Below are 18,155 nucleotides of genomic sequence, written 5' to 3' on the forward strand. Positions count from 1 at the left end.
CCCCTCCAGGATCTGTCATCAGACACCTACTCATTTACTTCTTGTGCTTCAGCAATAATAACTGAAGAGATGGATTCAGCTTTACTTATATGTATGCTGACAACTCCCAGCTCTACCTCAGTTGATTACCCCCACTGCATCTTTTGTCAGACTGGGATGAGCTACGTGGTGGAAGAGACCTTCTCACAGAAAACATTTTCTAAGTTTCCTTGTGGAGCAGTAGGAAATTGAGTACTTCCTTTGCCTCCACAAAAAAATGTTCAAACTCTATTGCATTTAGTTTCTCTCGTGTTAGTTTGAAGCTACAGTGTCTGTCTTCTCTTGTCCATAATCTATCCACTTTTGTTCTGTGTGGTAAACACCCTGCCACTTACAAACATGAAAGTATGCACACCACTGCTGTGTCTATTCCTACACCTATTTTTGCTTTCAAATATAAAAACACTTCTTACCTGGAATGAATTTCATCTCCCACCTGTCAGGCATTTTCACCAATATGCTTGTATCCTGAAGCTGCTTTCAATCCACATTATTTTCTGAGTTTCATATGATCTGTAAACTTAGAAGTTATTTCCCAAATGCAGTACACAATTTAAGCTCATTAGAATTTACATTTTGATGTGTGCTAGAGAAAAGTCCACTCCTGAAATAAAGGCATTGGCATCAAATTAGCAGAATTCGAATCTATAATTGCTATTTTATAAGACATTAAATGTATGCCTCTACTCTAAAACTGTCAAAAAATAAGATGCTCATTGCTTCAGACAAAACCTGTTGAATGGAAATCAAGTTGTATGTGAGTAGCCAGTAGGTGGTGCTGTTTCATGCATTATTCATAAATTCATCCATTCATTGCAAACAATGCGTGTATCTGGTGCTTTAAAACATTTGCACCTAGAAATTTTAAAGTCAATGGAGTCAAATTTCAGAAGTGAGCACAACAGGGACTAATATATCACATTGTTCCTTTCCCCCTTGGTGTTTTATGCAGTTTAGAAACTGTTCACTATTTCTTTGATGTTGCCATATTTCTTGAGTATCATTGCTGCTCTGCTAAATTTATAATTGATCACTAAACCATAACAGCCGATGTGAATACGTATATGGTTAAAAGATCTAGGTTGAACGTGCATATGTGGGAGAGTGAGTGATAGCTAACATCTCTCTGCAATGCTCTTTATTAACCAGGCGAGGGAACAACACAGAAAAGAAAAAAAAATTATAGAAGCATTGTTAAAGGGCAGCTTTCAGACAGATTTCAGTTGAAGGGGGTGAAAAAGCAGTTGCACACCATAGATGTTACCAGACAGAAGTTACTCAGAGGCCTTGGGCCTCATAATCATTGAATTGGAAATAAAGTAAGCAAAGCAATCCCTCCTTTTTCCACAGTTTCCAATTTGTTTTATCTCTGACTTTTCCCAGTTCTGATAAAGTGTTACAGGCATGAAACATTAACTCAGATTCTCTCTCCATCAATACACCTTGACCTGCTGAACACATCCATCATTTTCTTTAATAAAGTTTTTTCTATTGTTGCTGACGTTGGAGTCCATCACATTGGCTGCATTTCTTTCCTCAGAGACTTGTCCTAATAGTCATCGAAGGAGAGAATGGTCAAGTAGATAAATGAGCAGGTTTATTCTGCCTTACTACAAGACATAGTGCTTCTAGTAAATATTCCTTTAAATGTTCAGTATGATAAAGAGGAAAGAGCAAACAGATCAGTTTAACTTGTCAGAAGAGAGGAATTGGAGGAGAGAATCATCAAGAGGCCATTGGAAACAATTCTCCCTTCATCTCAGCAACTAACAATGCATAAAGTTGCCAGCAATTCAGTATGGACATTCTCATTGAAGTATGTCTCGTGGTCCAATCACAACTACAAATGCAGAGCAGGCACCTGAACCAATTTGTCAGTGCTTTTAAAATTGACTTCCTTGCCAGCTGAAACTGGAAAAATCTACAACAGCTTACGGGTGGCTGTGCTACTTTTTGTCATTAAAGTTATAGACACCCTTTTCCAAGAGCACAGAGTTGCCCACCAATTCAGTGCTGGAAAGCCCAGGTATCTGCCGCTTGTACCCAGTAATTCACTGTGTGTGGGTCCTGCATCCAAGCTAACCTCCTTAGTATGTGAAGTATCCAGCAGAGTTGATAGTTTTCAGTGACAAGTTAATTGATGTGTGCTTTCACCTTCACTCTCTTTCCAGTTTTCTACCATCACCAGGCTGGGTTGCGTTCTTGGCGATCTCGAAGGAGAAAAGCATAATGTTAGGGCTGCAATCAGGGGAAGGAAACAGGGAAGATTGGGGTTCCATGCTGACGCCATCTGCAGCTTGTAAATCAGAAAAGAGTGAGGATTGTGGGATGTGATATTATGTGCAAAGATATCACCTTCAATAATCTCCACCACACTAATAGCCATGGACTCCATCCAGCTGCTATAATTATGGCCAGCACTTTCTCTGCTAAAAAGCTTCTTGCTCTTTCCTCCTGCAAAAGAGATAAAAGTGTGTTAATAAAGCTCATGCAATGTTTGAATGATGCATTTACCATGTTTGGATAGCTGGAAGTGCATGCATGCAACAAGCTGTGGATGTAAACAGAGTAAGAATAAGTGTGCGAGGCTGTGATGCTGCAAGTTATTGGTTGAGCCGCATACAAGGAGTCACATGGTGTAATCGGTAAGATGTGGCATTTGAATGTACTTTGACTGACTCTGACCACATGTACCAGCCTATGGAACTTTATGCAGCAATGCTCTGGTCTGACTTTGAGTATTCGCCTTCACGACCATCTCTCCCAAAATCCCTTACACAGGCCACAGGGAAGGTCTCTTGTTTCTCTGTGCACAGGAAAACAAGAGTCTTCTTTCTTCTCTACCAAAGCCTCCAGGGCAGTGCCTGCAAATCACGGAGTCTGCTCTTTCCCATTCTGTGTCATGTCTTCTGCTAAGTTGCAGTCACGTCAACAACTTGTACAGTAAACCCCTAACATTCACATTTTTTAAAGAACTTTATTTACAGCGTGGTAACAGGCCCTTTCGGCCCAACGAGTCCGCGCCGTTTCACAAATGTGCAGTTAAAGCCCACTGGTACAGTGTACCTCTACCATCACATATATCTCATAGTCTTTGTCACCCTTGATATGGCTTGATGAGACTTCTAACTTAACAGTTCTTTTGCTGATGAGGAAATCAACAGAATGAATTTGAACCTCTGGATGATCCCTGAGAGAGTTTTTCTGTTTTTTGAGTCGGGTGATGAAAAGCACACCCATTCCTCACCCAGTTATTCTACTACGAAGTTTTAAATGTCCCACTAACAGTCCAGGGATGGTGCCTGTGTCCATGTGACTTACTACCCTGAGAGGATTCAGGGCAAATATCCCAGCAAATAAAAAAATCATTCAGCTCTGCAAACCCGGCCCGAGTCAGAAGGGAATGAATGGTATTCGCAGCAATTTCTGGAATGCATCCCATGATAGTTAAGGGTTTACTATACGACCAGTTGCTCCATGAGGTGCAGGCTGGCTTTACGCAGTGCAAAATTAGACCCTCTGCTGGTGAACTGAAGCAATCAACAGTTTTCACTGTTTGAATGCTGAAATCAACATAATGAACAAATAGCAGATGTTCTATATACAGATCGCAAATCATCAGGTTAATTTGGACCAATCCTCTGTGTAGAGCTTACTGTCAGCCTAACCAAACCAGCTTTATTTCTAGAGCAACAATCTGTGGGACTTGTGGTGTGGAAAATATCAGCTGCCAAATCGCCTCAAGCTATGATAATACTTCCCCGGAAAGTATACGAAAAAAACATGAAAGGCAAAGAGATTCAACAGTGAATCATGGAAAACAAATCTCAGGTACAAGTATTTCTGCAAGAAAAACAAAGCCTGTTGTATGCAAACAGAAAGATTCATTCAGTAAAACAGCAAAATTATGCATAGTTGTTTTTTGTCATGTATTATCTGTATTGGTTTGTATAGATTAAATTATGCATAAACGGGCATTTCCGTACAATCATAGTATTATCAACTTCCATTGTTAAAAAAGAAAATTATATCAACAACAGCTACAATGAGAAAATTTGCTTGTCCATAAATATACAGAAATCTCCCAAAAAAATTAGTTGAAAGAAACCAAAACCATTAAACAGTATAATTAAGAGTTGTCCTCCACAAATAACAGACTATACAGATTTAAGACAGTAGTGATTAGTATGGTACATTTTTAGATCAAATTACTGGCTTAAACAATGTACTAAATTATAGGCATATGTAGTGTACTACAGCAAAGGGCAACTGCATTTTTCCTCACAGATGTGTGCCTTATTTTTTCCTTCTAGCTTTCAATAATAACTACATGCTGCACAAGATCTACCAACTATGATCATTTTCCTGGGCTTTCTCTGTTTGGTTAGGGAAGGATTGTGGAACCCACAGGTGCGGAAAAAAAATTATAGGTAACACAAAAATGTTTCTTTAATAGAATCTCACAGTTTTATTAGTTCAAACTGTAAATGTTAGAAGGAATTTATCCACCATTAACCTAATTTGTCCTTAGTAACACTAACAGTAGAAGTTAACTGATTAAAAATAAAAGAAATGGAAACTGTGTTTCAGCATTCCAGTGTTGAAGCACTTTAAACATTTATGGAAACTGACTGAGTTTGAATAAACAGAGGCTGAAGTTTCCATAACTTAGACTATTCAAGTTCCAATAAGGCAGCATTAACTGCAGTTCAACAATAATTTAACTCTTTAACTCATATTTGTACCTACTAAATTGTGCAGCTAATACTTTTGATAATTTGAAGGGAAAGGATAGGAGAGTGCACGTCAGCTACAATAGATACTACAATTTGATAACACATACTTCACACGACACTACATAAACTACCAACAAATATTTTGGATCACTTTAAACGTCTGGAGGTGCTGTTCAAAGAAAATCTTTAAAATTATCAGAAGGTTCTTCTACGAGTTAAAGAGTTAAACCTTAACCCACTTAACTAAACAAGGAATTAGGTTAAATCTTCGGTCTCCAGCCTTTGATAAACTGCATGATCTTTTTCACTTGTAGTTTTGTGAGTTTAAAATCATCAGATAGAATCTCCTCAGTCAGCTGAACAAAAATATTTCCATCAATGCGTTCACGGACGAAGAACGTCACCACATCCTCTGAAAGGCCAATGAATCTTAAGCATTTGGAGACTTCCTCCATAGAAAGAGTAGATAAGTCAGATGGTGGGTGCCAGTACAAGTCACTACCATTTAACCTGGGTATACCTGGTGTATTAGATGAAGGGAGGGAGACAGCTATCTCTGCATTACTCCTAGATGATGCTGGAGGGACTTCTATAACACCCTGGGTGAGATAGACCCTTGTAACACCACCCTCAGCACCTCTCACAACAGTGGGAGAAAGAGAAGCTGTACTTCGGATGATGATATTGTCTGAATCACAAACTTTTGGAGGCCGTGGTGGTGGGACAGGACAAGATATGCTCTCAGACTGTTTGTACAACGAATCCTGTACACAGTGCCTATACTCCTGATTGTACCTTGGGTCTCCAGAGGCTGGATCAGGCGAAGTGCTACGGCTGACAGTAAGATCAATTGAATCAAAGTGCTCCGATGTAACAGATGGAGACTTGTAATGATCAGAAGATTCTAACCAATCTGTTGCTGATGGACTGGACGAGTAGGTAGAGTTGGCAAATGGATTCAATGCCCCAAAAGGAGCAAACCGTTTCTGAGAGCTTGGTGGCTTCAATCGAGGACAACTATAATAACTTCTGAAGGCAGTATCGCCAGATAATTTTGGTGTGGATCGCCCACTGATCACACTTTGAACACTGTCCGAATATCCCCATGGATCGGACCAGGAAGTCTGTACATTCTGGCTATTCGATGAAATATTCCCCGACAATGGACGGTTGGAAGAATCTGTAGTCTTGCAGTCTCCCCACGTGCATGGATAACAGTAAAGGGAATAAGAGTCTGGAGATGGTGAGCAGCTGCCACTGCGGGTTCCAGAACTGAAAACAGAAGGAAATAAATGAAGGGTGTACTGGAGCCATGGCTTGTTAATGCATCTGACAAAATAACATTAATACCAACTGTGAAAGGAAACCATGAATCACAAAGAACAAGCATGAACACAATGACAAAGGTGGTATGGAACTTAACAGATAAATAAAATCTGGGTGGATCTCAGTTTCATTATATAATGATGACAGGTAATCACACCCAAGCATATATTGCTGAATTTAACCTTCAATGTCGCATTCTATTTTTTTTAAATCGATTTAATTTTGCATTAATTGAACACAGAACTGCGGGCACAATATGTGTCAAAATTTAGGATGCCATTGTTATTTTGGAAGCGCAATAACAACTCAGAAGTTGCTAAAGGAACCGCATCTTTTAATGTGCCTTGTAAATAAAACATTTCCTGCCCAATATTTTTACCTCCAAAGATGAAGGAAACACAAGCTGATAATGGGAGTAAAAAAGGCATTGAAACATTATGAAAAACATGGTTAGCCAATGAGATTTAAAGTTCACAAAGTAATCAAAGAAAAGAATCAGAGCAGGTGCATTCAATGTAAAATCAGAGACACAAATAGAAGAAATGAGGGAAATTAAGACTGTGGATTGAGAAGAGAGAAAAGAAAAAAATGAAATCAGTTTTAAAATTTCTGAAAATGATTCATTAGCTGAAAGAATGTGACAGTAAAACCTGCTCCCTGATTTGCTGAGTGTTTCTAGCCTGCTTTTATTTCAGATTTCCCGTATCTGCAGTTTTCTGAATGCCTTTTTAAATTGTCTGACTTCTCCATTGGAGGTAAAGGTAATCAAAAAATACCGTGTTGTTAGAAAGATATCAATCCAGTTGATCTTAAAACAACTCTCCATGGCAAGTTCAAGGGGTAGATAATGCACAGCAACACATTATCAAAATCAAATTATGAAGGTTTCTATGAAGTAAATGCTGAAGTGTTGCAAACCAGCTAGCAAACTGTGGCAATTCCCTTCCATGTCACAAATTCAGGAACCTGATTCTGATTATCAGGTTTATTATCACTTACTTATGAAATTTGTTGTTTTGCGGCAGCAGTACAGTGCAAATACATAAAAATGACTATAAATAAATAGTGCAAAAAAAAAGGAATAACGAGGTAGTGTTCATGGGTTCATGGACCATTCAGAGATCTGATGGTGGACGGAAAGAAGCTGTTCCTAAATCGTTGAGTGTGGGTCTTCAGGTGGTAATAATACAGGGATCCTTCATGCATTATTTGTCAGAAAATTGCAGGTCACTTCTGAGAGCATAAAATCAATAAGGTAAGATATTCTATATATTAACTACTCTGAATCATAGAAATTACTTGCCATTGTTTTAGTCTTAAACTGTCCAGTTTGTATTTTTGTAAGATCACCTCTCTCATAAAAACATTCTGGAACTGTTTGCAAATTGTGCTTTTCCCAAATATCACTGAACAACTCTCAACAAATCTCATATATAAAGGAGCTTTTTGACCTTCGTGCCAGCTGTTTGTTTATTGCATGGGAGGCATTATTACAGATGCATTATGGTGGGCTACTATTTTTATACTTGTTAACCATTACATTCTGTTTCACATTAAATACAGATTGCCTTTTTTCTGGGAAAAGATATTCCATTTATAAGCATCAGGTGGTAAATATCCCACAGTAAAAACTATGACAGTAATTGCCAAAGATTCAAAGGTCCATAGGCGGCCGGAGAAATTGCCTGTCATATTCAAGCACTTATAAGAAATAATTACTGCACAAAACAGGAAGCACAACTGCAGAAAATACAAGTCTTAAGCATTTTAAAATTGAATTTGTAATGTTAAGGAGAGCCCATTTGTCATTAAATTGGCCATTTATGTTGGCATCATCTGACCTGAATGCACTTTGCACTGTGCTAAGTGACGGTAACTTAGTACAGTATAATGGTGTTTTATCCATAAGAGATCTTTTCTTTACTACTAAGATCATTTATATTGTAGATGCACCATGTACATATAACTGAATAAAAATGTTCTTCAACAAGATAGGATTCCACAGAATCATTCCAGTAACTAATTGCTTCAGACTTTTAAAGCATGAATAAGGCCTGATCTGTTGGAATACCTTTAACCTGTTATACAGATGCCCGTGCTGCATCACAGCGTCAGTGCTGAAGTGTATTAATGAGGCAATAAATTCCACACTTGTATTGATGTAATACAGCTCTTATTAAGAAAAATAACACATCTCTACTTCCAGGCATATTCTAGATGATTTGTACCTTAATTATTGCTTTATCTGGTTAGATCATTGGAGAACCGATTTGTTATATCTGGATCAACCATCTGACAGTCACTGTTTGACCTTTTTTTTTACTGAACTCAAGCTCATTCGAAGGCCTTTGCTGGTTTATCATCTCTGGCAAATCCATCTTCCTTGGCTTTCTTTAAGTCAGTAGCTCTTCCACCTGCAACAATCCAGGGCTCCCTGTACCCTGAACCCAACTACATATTCCAACTGCTTTTGATCAAATTCCACTTTGATTTCACCTGGCCCTTTAAAATACTGCAGGCATTTAAATCATGAAGTTGAAGACCATTTCCTGTCTAAAGAGTTCAAGAAGTGTTCCTCTTTTTCATCTATTTATAGCAACAAAAAGGGTCCCCAACACGTCAATGTTAGTACAGCTATTTTGGAAGACTAATTGAAACTGCTCTGAGAGTTCCGTGTACTGGCAAATTCAACCTCTCCACAAACCTGAATAAGCAGTGAAAATATTAAATTATGAAATCACAAAAATATTATCCACTAACCTACATCTTTATGCAAATCATAAAATTTAAGATATTGAAAAAAATAATTTCCAAATCTGCTCCCAATAGTGAAGAAAGGCTGGAAATTACAGTTTATTGTTTCACTACCTAAAACCATTAACTTCAGTTGAAGCAACCTTTTAATTACTGACAGTCAACCTTTCTGGCACTGAAAATAAATTACTGCAAGAGTTGAGTTCCATTCTTCCAAATTGGAGGTTTCAAAAATGTTGCCTTTAACACAGCTTCTGTCATTTCTGCATTGGCAGTCAATTGCTTAAATAGAGAAACCTAAATAGAAAAATTATTTATTTTTATTGTTGACAAAATAGCAGTACCAAAAATGGTGGAACGGGAAGTAAAAATTGTTAGGCAGGAAATACACATAAGCAAGATTATTGATGTCATATGTGTTGGAGATATAGAATTTTACATTAACATGTTTTGTTAGAGATGAGTCAGGGAAGGAAGAATTCATGCCCGGATGGTAACAGATTATATTACATACTTCTTAAAAAGTTAGGATCGGTCAAAGATATATAGCGTCCCACAAGATTTGCATTCATTGTTTTTAATTATTTACTATAAACTGTAATTCATTTGAAAGCCACTTACATCTCATGAAGACCTGATGAGTAATAAGACAGGCTAGGACTTGGTGAATGGGCTTGCTGGAGCTGTGATTTTGCAAATCGAGGTGGAACCGGTGGACTTGGTGTCAGAGCACCTTTAGTACCCCGTGGCGGAATAGGGGGAGCATTTAGAAGTCGACATTCCTCTTTCACCTATCAAAAGCAAAACATGACATTTTTGAGTGAGCTTTCCTGCTAATTCTATCACACAATGAAAATCAAAAGCCATGGCATAACATATTATGGCATTTGGAACATTTCAGATGACTCCAGATAATCTGTATATCAATTGAATAACTCATTTGCGTTCTTGTGCTGTGGAACCCATAGCTTCCATATGATATATTAAACAAATACCATTATCGATCAATCATTTCCAAAACTAACTTGTGGATGTTTTCTGTTTGTGTTTCAAAATCTGATTCAGACAAGAAATTCCCAGAAGTTTAAAATATTCAGAAGCAATATTAAGCAGGAGTGGAAATAAATGCTGCGTAATGAATCATAACTAATCTGTTCATTAATGTGGTTGGGAAGGGCAATAAATGACAGCCTCAATCAAAGCTGTATTCATCGGCCAGCAGTTACTGCTACTGCTCCGATGTCATTTTATTAGCATTATTATAGAAGAATTCATTGTGATTCTCAAGAAGTTAATGGAATAGACTGAGTCTCTATGAAACAAGTATTTTTAGAAAGGAAACACCCATTTCATAATTATAGCTATGTTGGGATTATTAACTGGTGCAGATTCTGACTTACGAGATATCGCTGGCTGCATATTGCTCTGTAGAAAGCTTCCTAAATCTGTGGAGCTCTGAATAGGTTTAAGAAAAAGCTGGGTAAGTACACAAGGGGGAAAGAAATGAAAAGATATGTTGATAAACTGAGATGAAGATTGGATGAGATTTTTGCATGGCATAATACTTGTACGGGTATGTTGGGCAGAATGGTCTGTTTCCATTCTGTAAAATTCTATGCAGTGGATCTCAGGATGGTCTAATACTGAGGGACAATTCAATGCAGTGAGTTGAACAAGTAAAATACAAAATGGCACAACTGATGAGAAGAGACTTTAAGTAACATGTATGACATTATTACAGTTACTTACAGATAACAACTCTATATTTCCTTTTAAAGTCACTGTCTACATTGCAATCTTCCACTTTAAACTTTTATTGGTTCTGACACGTAGTATTAGCTGCACAATGGAATAAGAGTGAAGAGTATGCAATAACTTCGAAAACTCTTGCTAATTTGGATTCAGAACAGAAAGATCAAGCTGGGCCCAGAAATCTGGAGCAATGCCAAACAGATTATGGAAAAACTAACAAGTACTTTCACTTCTAAAAGTCAATTGAGAGCACTTCTTGCTGGACCAGAAGCTGTCATGATTCAAAAACTAGCTGAAGAGTATAATCCAATTAATACAGATTAGAGACAATGAGTTGAAATATAAGAGCATAAATAAAATCAGGAATTGACCACACAGCCCCTCATGCCTGCTCCATCATTCAATAAGATCTTGGTTGATCTTTTACCTCAGTGTTACTTTTCCGATTCCCTTAACACACAGAGATGACAATATCTGGTTTATTAGAACACTGTCCCCCTACAGCAGTCCAGGGCAGAGAAATCCAAAGGTTCACTATCACCTGGGTGAACAAATTTCTTTTCATCTCTGCCCTGAATGGCTGTCTCTTTATTTTTAGACTGTAATCCCTGGTTCTAGACATTCAGTCATGGGAAATATCATCCCTGCATCTACTCTGTAAAACTCCCTAAGAACATTGTATGTTTCAATAAGATAAATTCTCATGCTTTCAAACTTCGCAGAGTATAGGCCAGCCTGCTTAATGTCTCTTCAAAGGATAATCACCCATTCCAAGAATTAATCTTGTCAGCCTGTGTTGCATATCTTCAGGTTATGGGGATCAGACCTATCTGCATAATTCCAGATACAGTTTCACCAAGACTCTACGTAATTGCCGTAAGATCTCTTTGAATTATCTTCCAATAAAGTACAACATAATATTTGCCTTCCTAACTGTTTCCTGTACCAGTAATATTAACTTACAATGAACTGTATATAAGAACGCCCAGGTTTCTCTGAACATCAATATCTATTAATCTCTGACCATTTGAAAAATACTTTTCTTGCCTGGAGTGGGTAATGATGTTCAGTGTGTAGCATCCCAGAGCAGTGTTGGGTTGACTGCAGTCTTTTTTTATTTATGCAAACTCATACAGTCAACTTTGCTGATAGTAACACATAATGCTAATAGAATTGAAAACAACTCAGAAGTGACACACTGAATTGAATTAAACAATTGGGCAGGCAGTTGAAATTTAATGTGGAAAAGTTCAAGGCACCTCAAAATATAAACTACAGATGTGCAACAGCTTTTTCTCTATCACCTTTGTCCCCTGTTTATTTCTTTGGAAAAAAATCTTCATCCTGCAGAGCAGACCCTTATTCTCACCTTAAGTGTTCTCTTTCCTCTCCCTCTGGTTTCCACCATCTGAAGGTATTTTCACCACCATCTGCCTGTGCAACACGTGCTTTCTCAAGTAGTTTGACCAAGTGCTCCATCTTCCCAGGTCCAACCTGAACATTGTTACAAACCTGCCAACAGGCACTGTTGTTATTTGGCAAACTGATCTCTCTCTTGGGAAAACAGACCTCTTAATTTTCTGTCAAATCCACATACCTCCTCTGGACCATGATCCCAAGACTAAGCTTCAACACAACAATTTCCAGGCTTCTACTGAGTAAACTCTACTGGAGATCTTCCCTCCACGGCCTCCATTTCAACCCCCAACCAAGCAATGACCATACTTCACTCCAAAGGTCCACAAACAGCAGTGACCTTGTTGATGCAACTTTCAGCCCACAGCAAAAACTGAACTGCTGGAGGACTCAGCGGGTCACTCAACATCTGTGGAGGCAAAGGACTGGTCGATGTTTTGGGTCGAGACCCTGCATCAGGATTGAGAGTGCAGAGGGAAGACAGCCAGGATATAGAAGTGAGAGGATGGCTGGTAGGTGATCAGTGGAATCAGATAAGGGAAGGACGAAGGGCAGATGTGACCAGGTGGGGGAGGGGATAGGAAAGGTGAATAAAGGGAGAGAGACCCTGGGTGGACTGGTGGGAGTGGGAAAGGAGCACAGCATGTGTGGGTTACCTGAAACTGGAAAATTCTATGTTCATACCATTGGGCTGTAGGGTGTTATTCCTCTATTTGGCATTTGGCCTTACCATGGCAGTGGAGAAGGCCGAGGAGAGGCTGGTGTGGGAATCGCTTATCTGTTTCCACCTATCTTAACACTCCTCTATCTTCCTCCCCCACTTGGCTCCACCTGCCCATCACCTTCCCACACCACCCCCACCTGGTTCCACCTATCACATACCCCTCTGTCTCCCCCCCCCCTCTATATACTGGCCATCTTCCCCCTACACTCAGTTCCGATGCAGGATCTTGACCCAAAGTGTCAACCATCCCTTTGCCTTTACAAATGTTGCCTGACTCGCTGAGTTCTTCCAGCAGTTTATTTTTTGCTCCACATCCCAGCATCTGCAGTCTCCTACATCTCCAACACTCAGCCTGTTCTTGCTTCACACAACAGATTTCTAGTCATTTTTCGTCAACAGGCCTGGCGCTCCTCACCACATTAAAATTTAACATTTTCCTGGCTTTATTTTAAACATACAAAAGCAGTTCTAGAGCAAGGTGATAATAGGAAATATTAGAAATACTTGACAGGTTAAGTAAGGAAGCTCCAACACAGTTTTAATAAGATGTGAACCAAATACAGAAAAGATTGCAGCATCCCCAGTGCTGAATCCGAATAGCAGAACATGGTTATTGAGAAAAATGCATTACGTTTAATGTCTTCTGTTCCCTTACTGCAGTTTTAGTTTGCTTTGAGGGACTGACGGTCCTAAGGCTCACAGGCCTGTTAATAATAGTGTTTTTTTTATTAGCAATCTGCTTTAGTTGTGTACACAATTGTGCAATCAGCTTGCACATCTCATGCCCATGAACTACGGCTATGGCGCAGGCCAAATCAGATTTGTTAGACTTGGATAACGAGCTGTGCTTATTGTTGACATCAGACCCATCACTTAGTAGGGATACAATGATATCAGAGAGAGTACAATGCAAGCTTATTTAAATAATATCAGGTTAAAAGGTGATATTTCAGAAATAATAGCTATATTTCTTGATTCAATCAATTTCAAAGCTTTTAAGAGGATCTAAAATGGAGAGAGTAATTGTTTCTGCAGCTTGGTGATATGAGTCCAGGGCCATGGGGTTAAAAAAATTAGAGCCGGGTCTTTCAGGAGTAAGGTTAGAAAATACTACCACGTGCCAAGTATTGTGAAAGTTTTTAACTCTTCTTCAAATGGCAAACTACATATTTTTAGTCAGAGAATGCTATACTTTATTAACTAAAAGGCATTAAGGGGTGTGAAGAAAAGCCAGGCTTATCATGCAAAGTCACAAATTAGTCACGACTTCATTGAAAATCAGATCAGACCCAGGGGCTAAAATGGATTTCTGTTCCCATGCTCCTCAACCAATAAACTCATATAATACCTAATATAATTTTATCTTGGGCATTACTGAAATTTTCCTTTAATTTCTTCCCTCTAAAGCACTGCACAAATGTTCTCATACAGGCTAAAATCAAGAAGTTGCATTCCCTGCAGTGTGAACCAGGTATATATTTTTTGCAAGGTTTCTGCAAATTCATGGTTGAATAACCTGCTAAAACACCAATAATCAAACCTATCGCAAACCTACTGCAGGTAACGACCAGAATTTTTGTCAATACATGATTTGTATCAACAAATGTCGTGAGCAGACCTTCAACGGTTACAACACACCACGTTGAATAATGATCAGGGAAGTAATGACTTGACATTTTACCTTCATAGAATTTCCAGCAGAAATGCATTGAGTAACATGTTTCCTTTCTAACTAAAAGAGGTCATCAACGGAATCACAATTCTCATGTTTGGACACTATTTGTACACAATAAATTATTTATGTTCCTTCATAATGTCCTAACATTTAGAGTAATTAAGAAATGTAAGAAAGCTTAAAAGGAGATTATAGACACATATGGCTTTCTACAGAGAGGTTGGAATTACATTTCCGTTTTGTTACGGCATTAAAAACATGCAAGACAGCCATAAATTATTTAACATGGCTAGAAAGAGAAAGCAGTTTATCAGTGGACAGTGATGGTCCTATCTTACTGAAGAAACAGCTGTAAGCTAAGCGCCTGCCAAAGAAATGCACTCCCCACCCAGAAATGTTAAGTGGTGGGCCCAAATGTGCATTTTACCAAAACTCCGAACTCTTATATAATTCAAACAGAATTCAGCTCCATCACTGTCTGCAGGACCTTTTATGAAAGTCTTTCTCCTCATTAAGTATTTGACTGTTTCCTTTTAAACATTTGAGGAGAACTATCAAACACACTCTGATCAATTTATGTTGATTACACCAAATGTTTCACTATTCCATGTTAATTTTAGAACAAGTCTACCTCCTCCAGTTAGTTGAAAAATCTGGGGAAGAAACACATATGGAAGTCACTTGCTTTTATTCACAAATATATGTATAACAGAATCCTGACTACTTCATCCACCTTTGGTTTGCTGACTGCTGCAGGGTTATATATCAATGGCACTTGGACTGCTAGCAAAAACATTATAATCAAACAAATGCTCATGTCTTATTAAACAAGTCAGACCTGGTTTCTGTAATTGAGCTGTCAGTTTTGGGATATAAATAAGAATAAACAGCCCAATGAAATTTTCTCTCAGGGTGATATCTCTTCACTGCCAAGATGGAGATATATTCTTAATTGACACGTTATCTTAATAGGCAGGTTATGGAATGAATGACTACTGGAAAGTTCTCTTAAAGACCAAGGAAGCCACAGGAATGTAGAAAGGTGCAGGAGCGTCTGTGAACACAGATGGTCATCAGAGGAAACGTGGCTACTGATAACCTGCCTGTTGAGCAAAAATGATCTTTGGAAGGATTGATTGATTGGCAGAATCGAAGGGATGTTTTGTTATTATTGGATACTGACGGGGGAAGGTCACTCATTTCAGATTGGTTAAAAAGTAAATGTTGGTCTAGAAAATGCTCATCTATGATGTATAATTTTAGAATTCGATGATAAAAGTAAATGTAATTATGCTTAGGGCATAATAATCACTGCATGACTTGTAGTTTTTAAGTCATTCTATGGATTCCTTGTATATGCTCAAATAAACCAGTGAACAAATGATTTGAGTCTCTTATGATTACTGTAGGGTGTGGAGGATGATCAAACACCCATAACGGTAGCCTAGTTACATGACATTAGGATAGCTTAGGTCTCACCTCACTGACCTAAACATTATTTTATGCAAGCAGTATAGCCATCAATTGTTTTGGTGAATGGAACTACAGTGACCAAAATTTTTCATGCACGAGATGAATTAGATGCTATTTCCTTTGGAACTATTTAAAACGACAGAAAAATTGTTTTGGTCATTGAAGCACTGTCCAGGTAGTATCAAAATGGAGCACTGTGATGGAAAAGGCAAGTCTGGGTGAATGTGAACCCTCTTAAATTCACTCAACCTGACATGATTCTGTGAGTACAGCTCTCCAACAAAAGCAGTGATCTGTAGATGTTATTGAAAATAACTTTGCAACATCTGTTGAAGTGGGGTTCCAATCCAATTCATGGGAAGATGCCAACAGGTCTGTCAATTTTTATCTGGTTTGCACCTGTTGCTCTACAACTAACTAAAAGGAGCAACTTACCTTTGCATAGATCTCGAGTGTCCAAAGCTTTTCACAACTGCTGCATTACTTTTGTACTTTAGCCACTGTAATAACCAAGGACAGCACAGTGGCAATTTATATGCGGAATGGTTCAACAAACAGAAAAAAGGGACTAAATATGAGAGGTGAATTACCACAGGGAGTGGGGATGTTCTCCTAACCCAAGGCTAAGAATAAAAGCCTGAGCTGCTCTACCAATGGCTGTCACTCTCTTGACTCTTATACCAATGAATCCTACTGAGCTAACAGGGACTTGCTTAATGGATTCTGCTTCTCTGAAAGCCAACATGGTCTTCAGGATTAAAATGCTCTGAAAATAACTCTGCTGTTCTCATGAGCTTCTGCATAATATTTGGAACAAACTTTGGAGAAACTCTGGACAGGTGTTCCCTCCCCCCACCCCTCACCCCCATCACCAAACTGCCTACCAAGTCCACTTGTTCCAGGCTCAGCCATCTGTCCTTGGTTGTGTGTTGGAAATAAAACAAGCACAACCCTTTCAAAGTTAGCCATGCAATGGCCCCCACACAGTCAGTACATGTGTCTGGCCTACTACTAAATTTATTCAGGCCATTCTTTAGGCACCCCCTGTGTCCACCTTGAACTATAAGTTGGGGCTCTAATGGTGTTGAAGGAAATCTCTGGAAAATCTTTCCAGAGATGTCCCAGTTCAGTAGATGCTGCAAAGTTAATTTCAATAACATCTACAGATCACTGCCTTTGTTGGAGAGCAGAGTACGTACAGAATTGCATTTGTGAAAGGGCTTCTGGTGTTTATACCAATTTAGTTGGTAACTTCCTTCCATTTCAGTGTGTACATGGCCTTCCCATTAGCTGTGCACCACCCCCCCACCCCCCATGTTCTTTAATATTTTATAGTTGTAGGCCATCTTGGCATCACCAGATGTCTGTGTCCTGTTCCTTACTTCCCATTTTGGTAGCAGGAACATTACATGCAACAAAATCACCCAAAAAAACATGCTCAAAGCAGATCCATTTTCAAAATTCCCCTGTGCAAGTTATACACAGTATCGGTTTTTCCAAAAAGTAGCTTAGAACTTGCTGGCAAACATCAGTAGTTCCTCAGTTAACTGCAAACACTTACCTATGTAAATGTCAGCATTTGTCACTAAGTTTGGGACTTTGGTGCAGGCATGTCCTGAACTTGCTGACAGATTCCAATCAGCACATCCACTGCTGGACTCAGATGCAGTCAGTGGAGCACAAGCTTGCTGGAAATCCCCAGCATTTCAGCTGATGATTCTGCTCACAGATCTTGCACCAGGTTAGGCTTGGTGCAGGACATGTGAACCCACTCAGTTCAGTGGAAGTTTTAAGGCTACCAGAAGGAAAGTCAAAAACATACTAAATTCCTTTTTTAAAATTATTTGTGATTGCTGTATATTTTTATAGTTATTTTGAAGTGTTTTAAGTATTTTATGATGCTTTTATTTTAATGTTTAATTTTTTATTAGATTATGTAAGAGTTTTTGAATTTTCCACAATTTCAGAGACATTCACAAACATTGAAAAAAGTTCAACAGCTTTCACAGTATGGTAAACTCTGCAATGTGGCTTTGCTGTCTCTCAATGGTTTTCTCTACTGTTTCAAGGGCAACTAAGTGGAACTGCAAGTGGTGCGGCTGTCTCACAGCTCCAGTGACTCAGATCCAAATCTGTCCTCCAGTACTGCCCTTACCCAGTTTGCACATCCTCCCTGTGACCGTGTGGACTTCCTTCAAGCGCTGCGGTTTCCTCCCACATCCCAAAGATGACCTGGTTGTTTGGTTAATTGGCGACTGTA

The 18,155-nt window shown here is 38.8% G+C and overlaps 1 protein-coding gene across 1 annotated transcript in view; it reads right to left on the reverse strand.

Moving 5' to 3' along the window:
- Positions 1-3,954: 3,954 nt before the first annotated feature.
- Positions 3,955-18,155, reverse strand: part of gareml (GRB2 associated, regulator of MAPK1-like) — a 137,805-nt gene continuing 123,604 nt past the window's right edge. The window contains 2 exon segments of the mRNA XM_052024669.1: positions 3,955-6,047; positions 9,477-9,646. Coding sequence (XP_051880629.1) covers positions 5,036-6,047; positions 9,477-9,646 — 1,182 coding nt within the window. The 3' untranslated portion in view covers positions 3,955-5,035.

This window comes from Pristis pectinata, chromosome 10 (assembly GCF_009764475.1).
Source record: "Pristis pectinata isolate sPriPec2 chromosome 10, sPriPec2.1.pri, whole genome shotgun sequence".
NCBI classification, from domain to species: Eukaryota; Metazoa; Chordata; class Chondrichthyes; order Rhinopristiformes; family Pristidae; genus Pristis; species Pristis pectinata.